At 48.3% G+C, this 15,121-nt stretch overlaps 1 protein-coding gene across 1 annotated transcript in view; it reads left to right on the top strand.

The window, feature by feature from the left end:
• LOC111143057 (CUB and Sushi multiple domains 2) overlaps window positions 1–15,121 on the top strand; it is a 614,630-nt gene that overhangs the window by 476,571 nt on the left and 122,938 nt on the right. The window contains exons 28-29 of the mRNA XM_022496499.1: window positions 3,313–3,451; window positions 7,115–7,302. Of these exons, the coding sequence (XP_022352207.1) occupies window positions 3,313–3,451; window positions 7,115–7,302 (327 nt within the window). The remainder of the gene's footprint in view (window positions 1–3,312; window positions 3,452–7,114; window positions 7,303–15,121) is intronic.

Here is a 15,121-nt window from a genome sequence, read left to right as displayed (position 1 = left end):
AAGAGGTTAATTCAGCTTTCATTACCCATTCTTCTGTACTCAGCTTGGGGAAACGTTCCTCGGGCAACAAAATGAATGTCTTTGTCTCTTCTCTCAAACAGTCTGGAAATCCCAGTGACAAGCCCCTAATTTCCAGCTCCCTTGGCAGTCTGCCATGACTGGTCTGGCTGGCCTTGATATCCCTTCATTATAGGGAGGAAGCAAAGGGAGAAAACAAGTATTTATTGAGCGCCATCCCCATGATAGGCACCGGGCTAGAAGGTTTAGCTGCATTCTTGCAAATGGAATCGTCAGATGGTAAGTTTAGAGCTCAGGTTCTGGATTTCAACTACCGACCGAGTCTGGTGGCTTCACCCCAACAAGCTATGTGACCTTAGGCAAATTGCTGACTCTCCCTGGGCCTCATTTTCCTCCCCTGTAAAATAGGGGCATTAGGAGGACCTAGATCATCACCCTGTTCTGAGGAGGAAAGAAGCTCATGCTGTAGAGCGCCTAAGACCATGTCTGACTCACGGTGAACCCAGTGTGGCATTAGAAGTTATTATTGTCCTTACTCTTTTTGTTATTATTATTTACTTTATATATGGGAAAGTGGAGGCTCAGAGAGATGGGATAGCTTGCCCAAACTCGTAGCTAGTAAGTGGCACAGTCAGAATTGGAACCCAGGACTGTGTAACTTCGAGTTCGACGGCATTTCTCACACCTCTCACCTCGCAGGACTGCCTGCCCACTTTTTGGCCATCTGGGGTGACCAGCTGTCTGCTACCACCCCCTCCTGGGCTTCCATGGTTTATAGGCTCCAGCCTCTGTTTCTGACTCACAGTAGGGAGGGACAGGGCATGACCGTGGGTGTGGGACAAGCATCCTGGAATGGAAGCAACACCTGGTTTCTAGTTCCCACCTGGCTTCCCACCCCTGTGAATATCTGCTAAAAGGACCAGGTGATGCTGGGATGTTGCCAAGACCTCATTTGGTCTCCTGCAGCTCGACTGTCCTACTGGTTAGTGCTGGGGCCTAGAAAGGGAAGGGACTTCCTTCCTCTGCGTATCTCTCCACCAACCATGAGCAGCGGGAACACTCCTGCTGGCCAAGCAGCTAGGAGTGCGGCCAGGCCTTGACACACAAATGGCAGAGGGGAATGACGCCCAGGCTGGGGTCCTGAGTGGGAAGCAGATGCCTGAATGCCCGATGCCAGGGAGCCATCTGGAAGGGAACTGAGCCAGGGCAGAGGCCTAGAACCCAAACAAACCACAAGCACTTTGGGAGTGGGTGGAAGAATCATGGGGGCAATTTCAGAAACAGCCAGGTCACCCCCATCCCTGGCTAACTGAGGGGAAGAGACCCCCAAGCCACAGAGGAAGCTCACACCCAGTGGCCTTTGCCCTCACGGAGGCATCACTGTGCCCCTTTAGGAAGGTCCCCAGGGAGCTGGGACCACCCAGGCTGCATCAGACAGCTGCTAGGGTTGGGCCCTCAGAGCATGGGACAATGGGTCCTACTGTGCTAAGTTCAAGGTTTTATCCAGATCGAACAGGCCTCCAGCATGTCGCCTTCATGTAACCCTCTTCTCCAAGAGGGCACAGGGGAGAAGCAAGCCAGACACAAAGCAGCCCTGGTGCAGGGAACCATCCTTACTCAGAGAAGCTCTCCTGGAGGGGGCTGCTCCCTTGCCCAGCCACCGGAGATTCTGAGCAGAAAGGAAGAGTGTGAAAGGGCTGCCCTTTTGAGGCAGACGGATGAAGGTTGAGTCTCAGTGACTCTGGGCGGGTCTTTCAACTCTCTGAGCCCCAGGCTTCTCGGTTCTAAACCAGGAAGAAGAATCCATAGCTCACTGAGTTGTTGCGAGAGGAAAGTGAGATGAGGTATCTAGAATGCTCTGCGTCACGTCAGACGTAGAGTAAGTGCCCCCTTGAGTGTTTGTTCCAGTTGGGACTTGGGATATATTCTCCATGGGGGTGGAGGGGAACCACTACTCTTGGGACCTCTCAGGCTCTGTGTTCAGCCACATTAGGGCTGTTATGGCCCAGCCTGAAGCCTACTGTTTTTTAAAAAGACCCTGTGGGCGTTGACCGAGCCTTCGAAGGCTTGCCCTGAGCGAAAGCTACAGCATGCGTCTGTAAAGCTCAGCTCAGCAACAAGACTGTGGCTGCTCTTGAGCTGGGTCTTGGACATACCCTTGGCTCCCACCTCTGTGTCCAGTCTCAGACTTTCTGGCTTCTCCTTAAATGGCTTTCCTACTCTTGTGGGCTCCCAGCTGATGTACTTGACGTCAACCTCCAGTGGCACCCTGTGGGGTTTCTCAAAACAAACCATTAATAGTCTCTACCATATTTCCTGGATGACCCCATACACTTTCCAGCCCCCATCTCATCAGACCCCACTGCTTCAGGGCAGTGACCCAGGCAGCCATCTAGGGGAGACCCTGACTGCAGATCTGGGAAGTGCCCCAGTGGGCTCCAGGTAAGCTGTTTGCTGCCTCACCTGGCCACTTGCCCCCTCCCTACCTGTTAAAAGGCCCATCATCTCAGGGGGATGGGGTGGGGAACCACCACGGATGTATGGAGCTCTGTCGTATCTCCATCCAAGTGAGGTGCCCCCGCTCTCTTAGACAAGGTCTTCTGGAAACTTGGAAAGTATCTACAGCTCCAGGCAGAGGCCAAGAGCGTTGACAGGGAGGAGGCTAGCCGCGCTTGGCAGGTGAGCGTGACTGTATTCTCCACCCCCCTGACGGCGAGCACACTAGAACTCGGATCAGCACCCCCAAAGCTCACCTGGAAACGGGACAGGAGGCAGTGGCAGGAGACCGTGTATTTCAAATGTCTAAAAGAGGAATATCAACTGCCTCCAAATAATCATTATTTACTGTATTCCAGATGCTTTAACAGACCTCTCCAGCATCTTTAGTTCCATCCATGAGGGAAATAGTACCTCTTCCTGCAATAGGGAAAGGATGCTGAGGTCCACAGAGGTTAGGGTAATTCCCTAAGGCCTCATGGCCAGGAGGTGGCAGAACCAGGTCGTTTGGTTTTGATTTTAATAATTTCTTGAGGTGAAATTCACATAACATAAAACTCACTTTTTTTTTTTTAAATGAATGATTCAGTGGCATTTGGTACATTCTCGATGTTACACAACCACCACCTCTGTTCCAAAACTTTCCCATCACTTGGAAGTAAAACTCTGCACCCATTACATCCCATCCTCCCCTTGGCCCTTAGAGTCAGGTTTTTGCTCAGATCTGCCAGACTCAGTCCCTCCTCCACTTTGCCTCCCCAGCACCCAGGCCTGACCCTTGTCTTCCTCTCTCCCCAGCTCCCTGCGGTGGAGACCTGACAGGACCATCAGGAGTCATTTTATCACCAAATTACCCAGAACCTTACCCACCAGGCAAGGAGTGTGACTGGAAAGTGACTGTCTCTCCGGACTACGTCATCGCCCTGGTATTTAACATGTATGTACCTTTCCCCCAGGTGGGAGACGAGGGTCTCAGAGCAGCTGGGGGGTTTAGACCAGGGTCTCCAGGTGAGTGCACACAGGTCTGCTGGGAGCACATGAGGGAGCCCAAAGGAGGGAAACTAGCATTTATTGGATGTTTCCTGTGTGCCCTGTGCTGTGCTCTTCGACTTCACACATTATTATCTTATTTAATCCTTATAATTGCTGAAGTAGCAATTATTCTTTCTTCCTTCCTTCTTCTTTCTTTCTTTCTTCCTTTCTTCTTTCTTTCTTTCTTTCTCTTTCTTTCTTTTTCTTTCTTTCTTTTCTTCCTTTCCTTCTTTCTTTTTTTCTTTCTCCTTCCTTCCTGTCTTTCTTTCTTCTTTCCTCTGAAGATGTTGAGATTCAAAAAGCAGACCCTTGCTGGATCCTTTCCGCCCCCCACCTCTCTGTGTTTCCCCCTTTGCTCTCACCTGGCTCCTTTCCTCACACTCCCTAGTGTGCAAACAGGCTCGGGTTTGTCTCAGGTCCTCCCTCATCCAGCTCCTGGCCTGCCTCCCGCACTGCCTCCTTTATCTCTTTAGAGGCAAACTCTTCAAAAGAATCATCTCTGCTTGTGTCTACTTCCTCGCCTCCTGTTCACACTCAGACCACGGATACCTGGGTTCTGCCTGCAGGCTTCCACCAGAGACCCCAGCAAACTCCTGGTTGCCGTACAAAATGGCACTTCCCATGTTTTATCCCACTGTACCTCTTGATCACTCCCTCCATCCTTGCCCTGCTTTTTCTCCTTGGTTTCCATGAAGTTACTCCCCTCCAGTTCTCCCGCTTCTTCTGTGACTTCACAGCTTCCTTGTTATGCCCCGCCTTCCTTGGCCAGGCTCTATTGGGAGGCTTTTCTCTTCGTATCCACACTCCCTTCCTGGGCCCGCTCCTCTGCTCCGATGGCTTCACCTCAGTCTTAGAAACAGGGGACTCCATGCTACCACAGCCCAGACTGCCTTCTGAGCTGTGGGCTCTCCTATCCAGCTGTTGGGGGTCTGGTGACTGACAGTGCCTCTGAGGCAGCATGTACAAAACTGAGCCTATGACTTGCCCCCGCCCCAGAAGAGCTCTCTCCTGACCCCCGGGGAGTGCCACCTTCATGCAGCTGCTGCTTCCATTAGTGAGCAAGGCCTGGAGCCTCACATCTGCCCCTCTCCTCCAGCGTCCGAGCTACTGTGCTGTTGAAACTCTCACTACTTACCCTCCAAACTACTCCCATAGTCTCCTGACTGGTTCCTCAGCCCCTATCTTCCCCTCATGCCAGCCTCTTCTTGAGTTAGCTGTAGCGGTGATCTTGTCATGTGAAAATGCTAAAACAACCACCTCAGCTTCCATGGGAACATGCAATAACATGCTACTCAGCCACAAAAAGGAGTGAACAACTGATACAGGCAACACGGCTGACTTTCGAAGATATCACACTGAGCAGAAGAAGACAGCCCCAAAAGAGGCCATAATGTAGGATCCCACTTACATGAAATTTTGGGATGAGCGAAATGAATCAATGGTGATAAAAATCTGTTCAGTAGTGGCTTCTGGGGAAGACTGACTAGGAAGGGGAGCATTTGGGGATGGTGGGAATGGCCTGGGTCTTGCTATGCATGTGTCAAAACCCATAGGTGATACATTTATGAGCTGATCATTTCATGGTGTATAAGTCATACCTCTATTTGAAAACAAATACACAAACAAATGGATCTCTTATTTTAAAGTCCTGTCGTGGCTTCCTCTTCCTATAAACTCAGAACTTTGGTTTTTCAGTCCAAGCAATCTGGCTGCTGCCTCCCTCTCCACCCAGTCCCCCGACCCCATCCTAACCCCTGAGCTCCAGCCTGAGCTGCTCACAGCTTCAAGACTATTCCTTGCCCTTGTGATCTCGCCTCTGCTGCTTCCTTCATGGAGACTTCATTTTCCCTCCTTGTCCAACCATCAGGGGTCTCTGCACTTCCCAAAACTTGACACCAACTTGGCCTCCATGAAAGTCTCATTTCCTCCTCCCCGAGGAACTTTGTGCTGTGATCCCATGTGCCCACACAGACTTTGTACTTTGCTTTGCTGTCTTCATACCCGTCGCTGCCTTCAGCCCCATCGCCATCTTGAAGGCATGGCGTCAGACATAGCCCTGTGTCCTGAGCACCTTGCAAGCACCTGGTACATTGAGCACACTCAGACGAAATGTGATGACTAAAGGAAGACAGGGATAGACAAGGCAGTTAGGAAATGCCTCAGCAGGTGACCCCATTGTGAGGGTGCCATGGAGGAAGGAGACCAGTATGTATCCGGCTCCCCTACCAGATCCCTCCCCCAGATCTCCATCCCATCTCTCTGCCAGCCCTACCCACTTTGTCCTAGAGATGTCACGGCCCCCTCTCTCTGCCACGTGTCTCAGCTAAAGAGTGGAACTGCTGTCCCATTCTTAGTCCAGCCAGGTGGAGTATCCGAGGATGCTAGCACATGGCTCAGCTCTGAACAAGTTAGCGTCCCAGATCTGTTCTCCGCTCACATTCTGTTGTTTTCATGTTTGTACCCTTGACCCAGTATCCATGGCTTTGCTGGATGTGTACCTAAGAATGGAGTCACTGCCTCATAGGGCCAGCATATGTTCAGATCTAGTAGGTGAACAGCTTTCCAAAGGGGCCAAGCAACTTTACCATCCTGCCAGCAGGCTCTGAGAGCTCCAGGGGCTCCACATTCTTGCCGGTCTTGGCATTTTCCATCATTTTCACTCTAGCCAAACCAGTGGGATCGATGATATTCAAGGGCTCTAATACTCAATTTGCTAATTTCTTTATTCAGTTTTTTTTCCCCCATGAGCATCAAGATAACTAAGAAAGAGGCACACCTGTGGGTGCCAGGAGTGGGGTGATAGCAGAATCTGAGAAGAGCCTGGAACTGGCACCGAGATGAGGGGACAGAGCCAGCTTCTTCATGAAAACAGACCCCTCCCCACCTGGGAATGGCCCCCTGGGTGACTCTTTCCCTCTTGGAAAAGGAGGTGCAGACTAACACAATCTAAAGTCCAGTGGAAGCAGATAAGAGAGCTTACCTGCTCTGGCTGACTCTTCAGTATATAGAATTGGTAACTTGTTTTTCCTTTTGTGCAGAGTGTAGTGAATTCAGACAACAGTATTGTATTATAATCTTCAAACTTGCTAAGAGACTAGATCTTAGTTATTCCAACCACTATAAAGAAGTGATAACTATGTGAGATGTGATAGAGGGACTACTTTTCACCACTATGGCAATCCTATTACAGGATAAAATGTATCCAATCAACAAGTTGCACACCTTAAATTTACATAATATTCTATGTCAAATGTATCTCAATTAAAAATACTTTTTTTCAGAAAAAAGGGTGTTGGGTTTTCAGCTCTAGCTTTCTGGGCATTGGCTTTAGTGCCCAGAAGAAGACCAGTCTTCTCTGCCCCCAGGCCTGGTTTATCCACGTCCTGGCCTGACTGGGAGACCATCAGGGCTTCCGGCTCTCCCTCCCACCGGGAAGAGTCAGGAGCCAGGCGCCAGTGGGGTGGAGGGCTCGATGTCTGGGAGGCCCCCTCCCCCGATTGAGCCTAAGGCCCAGCAAGAGCCTTTTCTGACCTTAGTGGGGTGGGGGCGGGATGTTTTTGTTCCCCAGCTTTAACTTGGAGCCTGGCTATGACTTCCTCCATATCTACGACGGACGGGACTCTCTCAGCCCTCTCATAGGAAGCTTCTATGGCTCTCAGCTTCCCGGCCGCATTGAAAGCAGCAGCAACAGCCTCTTCCTGGCCTTCCGCAGTGATGCATCCGTGAGCAGCGCGGGCTTCGCCATCGACTACACAGGTAGGACCCTGACACCCGAGCATAGGGAGGGCAGGGCCAGGAAGACCTGGCGGAGGGGAGGGACCTCGAGGAGGGCAAGGGCAGGGTCACCAGCAGAGCCCCTCCCAGCCCTGTGGCCCTCCAGGTGGCCTAGTCTTTCCTTCCCATGTGCCCCAAGCCTGGGAGACCGCGGGGGCCGGCACTCTGCTCACACCTTGTTTCTATTGCCACATCCCTGCTCCTCTTCTGTCCTTTTCCTGTGAGGGTCAGTCCTCGCAAGCTGAAGCAGAGCAGTCAAAGCAGGACTCAGCACGGGTTTCTTCATATTTTAGGCTTGTGAGGCATCCGGCCTCTGTCCCCACCACGCAGGGCTGCCACTGCAGCACTCAAGTGGCCCAAGACAGACTGAAGGAATGGGTACAGCCGCGCTCCCATAAACATCTCCCTGTAGACACACACAGTCTCGATGACCAGTGAACTGCATCCCGGGCTCACATTCTGTACTTCGCAGCCATGTGGCCTTGGGCAGGCCCCTGAACCTCTCAAAGCCTCCATTCCCTCATCACAAAATGCTGGTAGGCTGATCCCTGCCTCATAGACACGTGAGGATCCGTGACCCTGAGCTTCAGAGCCCTTGGTCTGGCACCTGGCACATAGCAGGTGCTCCGTAATTTTCCGACAGCAAGAGTAAGAGAGGCTCCAGGCTCCCAGCTGCTCCGAGTGCTTCTACCCTGTTATTCTCTGGGTGACCTTTTCGTCTTCCCTAATTATCCCAGATGCCATCATGCAAATCCTAGCCCCACTTCTTGCTTGATTTGTGCACTTGGCAAGTTATTATCTCTTGGAACCTGTCCCTCCATCTATAAAGTGGTGGTAATAATAATTATGCTGCAGAAGGTTAAAATTAAAAGATATTTTATACCTACATATTATATGTAGGAGTACAATGCCCAGTAGGTGCTAAACACTCTACAGATACTCTAGAGATGATTGAGTTTGTTATTGGTGCGCTAACCCAAGTTCACCCGGGCCTCATCAGCCTGTGTGGACAAATGGGGTCATATTACCCGTTAAAATTAAAAAGTTTCTGGCTCATGGCCCCCACTTGCATAGTGTCGGACCTCAGCAACCTTTTAAAGGGTTCCTTAATTAAATATTTCTGGCAACTGCTGGGAATGTCTCACATACACTCACAAATAATACCAATCATAACAAGAGCTAACTTAGCATCCATCCACTGCCAGCACGGTCCTAAGTACTTCACATCCATCAACACATCGAGATCCTCAAAATTACTGCCTGCTCTTTTGTCAGATAAAGTTCTAGAAGATACTTAGTGCACAAAACAGAAAATGTCTTGCCGTGGTCTTCTCTCCTCGTGGGGCTGGCCTGGAGAATGGATATTTTGCCAACCTCTCTTCTTCCAGACCCTGCTGTCTGTCAGTAAATCTCCTGTTCCCAAGCCCTCCTGCATGCACTGGTGTCGGAATAAATATGGTCACATAGTGTGGAATTCTAGGGGAGGCATGACTTAGACTCAGCCCAGGACCCATCTCTCTGCCACTGCCATCTCCACTGCTATATTATCATCTTCACTTTTCCTACTGTTCACCCTTTCCATTGCACGCACAGAAGTACCCTAAGTTCCCTGCCCCCTGGCCATTCTGTTGCAGCCTTGCAAAACAACACCCTGTGTCACACCCAAACTCAAGTGGCTGAAAATGACCAGAAAGGGTCACACAAGCATGGCACTTGGATCACCACAAGTGATGACTTTTAACCCTGGCCTTAGCCACCTCCAGCTTGTCCCAGCTGGGACTTCTCCCTGGAGGAGATTCCAAAATGTCACCCCAGAAGTCACCCCTTCCACCTTCTTCACAAAAGGACTTCTGCTCATTGTCCCTGGATGCAATAAGTTCAAGGGTTCACAGCATCCTGGCTGCAGCCACCTCTTCCCCAGTCCCATCCACTGAAAACACAGGCTAGAGCCACACTTCCGGGCCCTCTTTCCCAAAGAAGCCTTCCCACTTCCAGCTGTTGGCCCAAGACTGCACCTGGAGGGGTCCCCAGCTCTAAAACACAGCCTCCGGGAGTAAGGCCTTCCAGGCAGCCATCTGAGCCAGCCAAGTGGCTGAAGGAGGCAAGTTACAAGGGAAGAGGAAAGGGGATGCCAGCCAGTGCACCCTCTGCCACCTTGTTGGCATCTATGGTTCAAGCACCAAGATAAATGTGCCTGTCTGGGGTGGGAGGTGCCTAGTGAGGCCTGAGGCAGACTTCCTTCCTTCCTTCTCAGATAGCATACTCCCTAATATCAGTCATCTCACTGCTATGGCCCTAGCCTCTGGTCAGGCAGCCAATTTTATGGGACCCAGGGATCCTCTGCCTTGCCCCCATGGTCTCCTTCTTCCCATCTCAGGATCCCTGGATTCCTGGAATGGGTCCACTCTGCTACCGGATCCTATGGCCTCAGTGATATCCCCACCATGCTCAATATCTTTATGGGGTAGCCTTCAACACTTATGAACTGTGTGACCTTAAGCAAGCCCTTTACATTCTCTGAGCATCCCTGCCTCACTCTTCAAAGAAGGACAGAGCACTGGGTGAAAGAGCTGGTGTGGATAGGAAACAGACACAACCCCCAGCACAGGGTCCAACACCAGGAGCTACTTGGCGCACACATTGATCCACATTCTCCATCTGTTGCCTTCTTTCCTGAGAAATGGATATTTCATGTGTTCTGCTCTCGTTTGGAAGAGAGAAGAGTTTGGAACCCTCCTCATGGGGCTAGCCCCGTCGAATGCAGTACATTTTCTGTTTACTGAAGATACAAAGTGTGAGATGATGTTTTGCACACACCTGAGTCTGAAATGTTTATAGCATGAATATGTATGGCGTGTGTGTGTGTGTCCTATATATGTCTCCGACCCATGGCAAATATGCTGCGTGAGTTCACAGAGCACCATACACTGAGATGCAGCCCATCAGGACACTGAGGGAGGTCTGGATCCTCAGGAAGAGAAGCATTGGCCTCATCCAGGTAGATGCCATCCTATGTTCAGAGGCAGAATGCTGTCTTGTCTCTTGTCCAGGAGCCCTGGATCTCCTCGAATGTTGAGTATCTGGGTCTCCCGGGAGCTGTGGCTTCAAGTGTCCTGGTTTGGGAGATGAGGGGAGTGATGTAGAGAGATGTTGCCAGATTCTGCTGGGCATAGTCCAGTGAAGACCACGGTCTGAGGTCAACCCCTCCTCTGACTGGAGACATATAGACCAGGGCCTTTCCCCACATCCTGCCGAATTCCCAAGCAGGAAGCAGAAACAGTGTGGTTGCAGCTGACTCAGGGGTCATTTAGTTTCAAATCAAGAGATCCACTCATAATTTATTATAAAAATACAAAAAAACAAAACATGTTCAAACAAACTTGAGACAAAACTTTCTTATAAGAAAATTAATGGCCAAAATAATTTAAGATAAGAAAGATTCTATATCTTAACAGTACACATAACAAAAACTCCCTTTCACTTAACACAAAAAGGGAACATCTTTTTAAAAGACAAGAGCTCAAGGGGAGGAAGCATAAACACCCAAGGGACTGAAATCAAGAAGGAAGAGTCGATGGTTGAGATTACCTCTATCTCCAGGACCACTTGGTCTCCTTCCTGCTTTTTCCTGAGCATCTGCTACATTCTCTTCTCTCTATAGATGCATGTTTGTTGCTTCTACTAGGACAAGTATGGAGGCCTCACTTTTGACCCTGAATCACTTCCCAGTCTAGGTCGCAATTCCAAATCCCGAAGAACCTTAAGACTGACCAGGATTCAGGCAAGCATCCTCTGAACAGTGCCATGGAATTAGGCTTTTTCATTAGGGCCAAGGGCAAGTCATGCAGTTTTACTCTTTTGTTCACTCAATAAATATTTACTTAGCACCTTCTATATGCCAGACACTGTTATAGGGGCTGAAAACAAAGCGGGGGAAAAAAACAAAGTTCCTGCCTCCATGGACTTCACATCCTCAGGACAATCAGATGGATAGACATTTCTGTTACCTGTAAGTCTTGGAGGTTCACCTACTGAGAAGACAGTAATGGGCAAGGTTGTAGGTGTCTCTGTCCAGTTGCACCTGGAAGGTGGTTGTGGTGTCTAAGTCATTCTAGACAGGTCTTCTAGATGATTCTGAATGCAACTGTGTCATTTGTGGACTTCTATAAAACCATGCTCTGAGGCATTCTCATCTGAATTCAGCTACCTGGGTAGCTTTACCCTTTGCTGGAAGGAAAAAACAGGAAATGAGGAGGATCCTGGTTTTTTATATAATTACTAAAAATGAGACCCAGAGAGACTTAGTGTCTTTCTCCAAGCCAAAAACATCAGAAGAATGGGTGTGTGGGTGGGGGGGACTTTCTTGTCATCTTCCATCAGGTGTGGTGGCCTCCTCCTCCTGAGACAGGCTAGGACATCCATGCATGAGTGTAGAGACCATTCATCCATTCAACAAATGCTGTTGAGCTCCCACTTCCTGCCATGCCCTATCCTGAATATGGAGGCTGCAGTGGTGAGCACAGTGGTCATGGCCCCCACCCTAAGGTAACCTCAAGGTGAGTGAGGGAAATAGACAGTACATAAGTAGACCAGCAAGGAGTTAGAAGCAGATATTAGGAAAGAGAAAGCTGCTATGAGAAAGAGAAATGGGAAGTCAACCATAGAATGGCAGTTGGTGAAGGTGAGGACCTCGCCCAGTGGGTGATATTTAAACAGAGACCTCAAGGTTGAAAAGAACCCCACTGTGTGAGAACAGGCCTGTGGAGTGTTACAGACAGAGGGAGTTTGAAAAAGTTCAGAAGAAGAGCTTGAAACCTGCGGTAGAGAATCTGAAATAACTCAGGAAAGGCCCAGGTCAGCTTCTACCAGAAGGTACTAAACAGTACCTATTTTCTCTTTCAAACCCTTGGATGTAACATTATGGGCCAAGGAGTTACAACCAGATTTCCACACCTGCTGCCCCTACCACCACTACCACCACCCACCACTTCCATGGGTCTTTCTTCCTTAAATTCAAATTAGAAATATATTCATGGTTGCCTATTTTAAAAGTAGCATGTGTTTTTTGGAAAAATTCAAGCAATATATAGAAGCACATAAGATGTACTCTAAAAATATAACACCTCCCACTACTACCATCCCCTGAAGTACCATTATTAATGATTTTTTATCTCATTCCAGATATTTTATGTGAATAAAAGGTAGTGTGAATTCTAGAACAAGTGTTAGGCAAACTTTTTCTGTAAGGGACCAGACAATAGTTAGGCTGGGCAGGCCAGAGCTCTCTGTTACATCTGCTCAACTCTGCTCTTGTGATGCTAAAACATCCATAGGCAATAGGTATGGCTGTGTTCCAATAAAACTTTATTAAAACTTTATAAAAAACAGTCAGTGAGACTGTGGGCTGTAGTTTGCTGATCTCTGTTCCATGTGAATAGAGATCATACCATCTGTACTAATATGTCATATGGGTTTGTTTTTACTTTGTTTTGGTTTTTGTCCAATGATCCATCTTGGTCGTCTTTCCACATTTGTATTCAAAGACTTTTGCAATTCTTTTTAAAGCCTGCTTGTATTTCAGTGAATGGCTGTAATCCAGCCTTATTAACCAGTTCCTTACTGCTTGGGTGTGTGGATTGCTATTTTCAGTGTCTTGCTATTACAGTGTTTAGAAATGTTCCTTATCTATTAGGACAAAAAGAAGCTGATTCTTTTATTCTTGTTTTAGAGGGCATGGTTTTTATTTATTATTATCCCAATGACGTTTCAGTCATTATAGTTTTATCATTCACATCTGAGCTCTGGTCTGGCTGACTAAAGACCTGATTTTTGTCTTAATTCTACTTCTTCCCAGCTGAATGGCCTGGGAAACTCATTTAGCCTCTCTGATCACCACATTTCTCATCTGTAACCTGAATAGGAACACACCTGGCCCGGTCTGCTTCGGAGGCCTTTGTGAGGCACAAATGAGATAACAGATTGGAAGGTACTTTGCAAATTATAACGTGATATCCTCTATAAGGGGCTATCATCATTATCATTACCCTTGTCATTTTCATTAATGGGATAATGTTTGGAATGATGAGCTCTTCTTGCTCTGACATGTGAGTAACTATAAAATACAGTCTGTATTTGGAATTGCTGATGTGATTGTGGATTTGCCAAGTCCTGAGGTGTTCAGCCAATCAATTCAGCATTCATTTGTTAAGCATCCATTATGTGCCAAACAGAGCAAGTTCTAATACCAAGTACTGTGATAATTGCCAGGGTTATGAAGAGAATAGGTGATGGTCCCGTCCTTTAGGAGTCCAGAATCCACTGGAAAGAAATACACTTAACCAACCTACCAAGATAATGTCACACATGCTATATAATTCAGGAAATAAAAACAGAATTTTGCTAGACAGAAGGCAAAGTTCAGGAAACTTGTTCAAAAGACAGTGGCATTAAAAATTATAGGAGTTTTTGCCATACAGAGAAGGGAAGAAAGGACTTTCTGATGGTGTGAAGTTCTGGGACAGAAATGCCCAGCTGCTACCCAAAATCACAGCTTCTTCTATGAGGTAGAAGTTTGTTCTCCTTCCCATAAAAGAAATTTAGAGATTGTCATCCTGGGATGATGAGGTGACCCCCATCCCCACTGCTCTTGTCTTTCTGTCCTACCATGCTGAGACATGGCTCCCATTGTCATGGCTATCTCAGGATCCAAGATGGTGACTGGAGTTCCGGCCATCGTGTCTGAGTTCAGACTGGGGGAAGGAGGAAAGAAGGAATAAAGGGCCAATGAGCATTCTCTCAGCTGAGTCACTTTCTCTTAAGCAGTCTTTCTTGAAGTCCCAAATTTATCCATTTAAGAAATATTTATTGAGTGCCTACCATGTACCAGGCACCAGACTAGAACAGTAGATAAAACTGGATAACTGCTTCATGGAACCTACATTCTCTCGTAGGGAGATAGAAAAAAACTGGGTAAATATATAGTACATGAGATAGTACTGATGCCAGTACAGAGAAAGGTGACCGAGAGTGGTGGGGAGAGGAATATCAAAAATTTAAGTAGCTGGTCAAGGAAGTGTCTCTGAGAAGAACACACTGTATTAAATCCTGAAAGAGATTAGAGAGAGTGAGAGCATGTGGATGGAGGAATGTTCCATGCACAGAGGCCACTGTGGTTGGAGCAAAGTTAACAAAGGGATGATAGGAGTTGAGATCAAGATCAGAGAGGGGTAGGGATTAGGTATAGAAGTTGCAGAGCTTGTAGGCCTGTAAGGATTTGGGCTTACACTCTGAGGAGGACAGGAAACTCTCTGACTTAACTGAGTTTGCATCTCTTTGGCCAGATGTAGCTGCTTGGAGGTCAGAATGTATGGATTTTAGCTGGTACCTTGGTACTCTGGACGAAATCTGGTTTCTATTATTTAAGAACAAAGAGGGGAAATGGATATTGGGGGCCACAGCTAGTCATCATCCCCTTACAAGCTGTCAACCTAGTCCTAAGTTACCTAATTTCTTGGAACTTCAAATTAGGTTTGACCCGCTGTCACTTGTTAAAAGGACAGATGAAATATATGATGGTGACAGTTCCTTGTGTCTCTGTGACTCTCAGATGGGTCACCCAATGGCCAGTTGTATTCTGGCCAGAGCCAGTGGGCTTCAAGAGAAGACAGATTTAGGGCGCCTGGGTGGCTCAGTGGGTTAAGCCTCTGCCTTCAGCTCAGGTCATGATCTCAGGGTCCTAGGATCGAGCCCCGCATCGGGCTCTCTGCTCAGCAGGGAGCCTGCTTCCTCCTCTCTCTGCCTG

The sequence above is a fragment of the Enhydra lutris genome, unplaced genomic scaffold (genome assembly GCF_002288905.1).
Source record: "Enhydra lutris kenyoni isolate GAN:26980312 unplaced genomic scaffold, ASM228890v2 scaffoldscaffold9, whole genome shotgun sequence".
Lineage (NCBI taxonomy): Eukaryota > Metazoa > Chordata > Mammalia > Carnivora > Mustelidae > Enhydra > Enhydra lutris.
The sequence above is the reverse complement of the archived record's forward strand: the minus strand, read 5'-3'. Positions and strand labels throughout refer to the sequence as shown.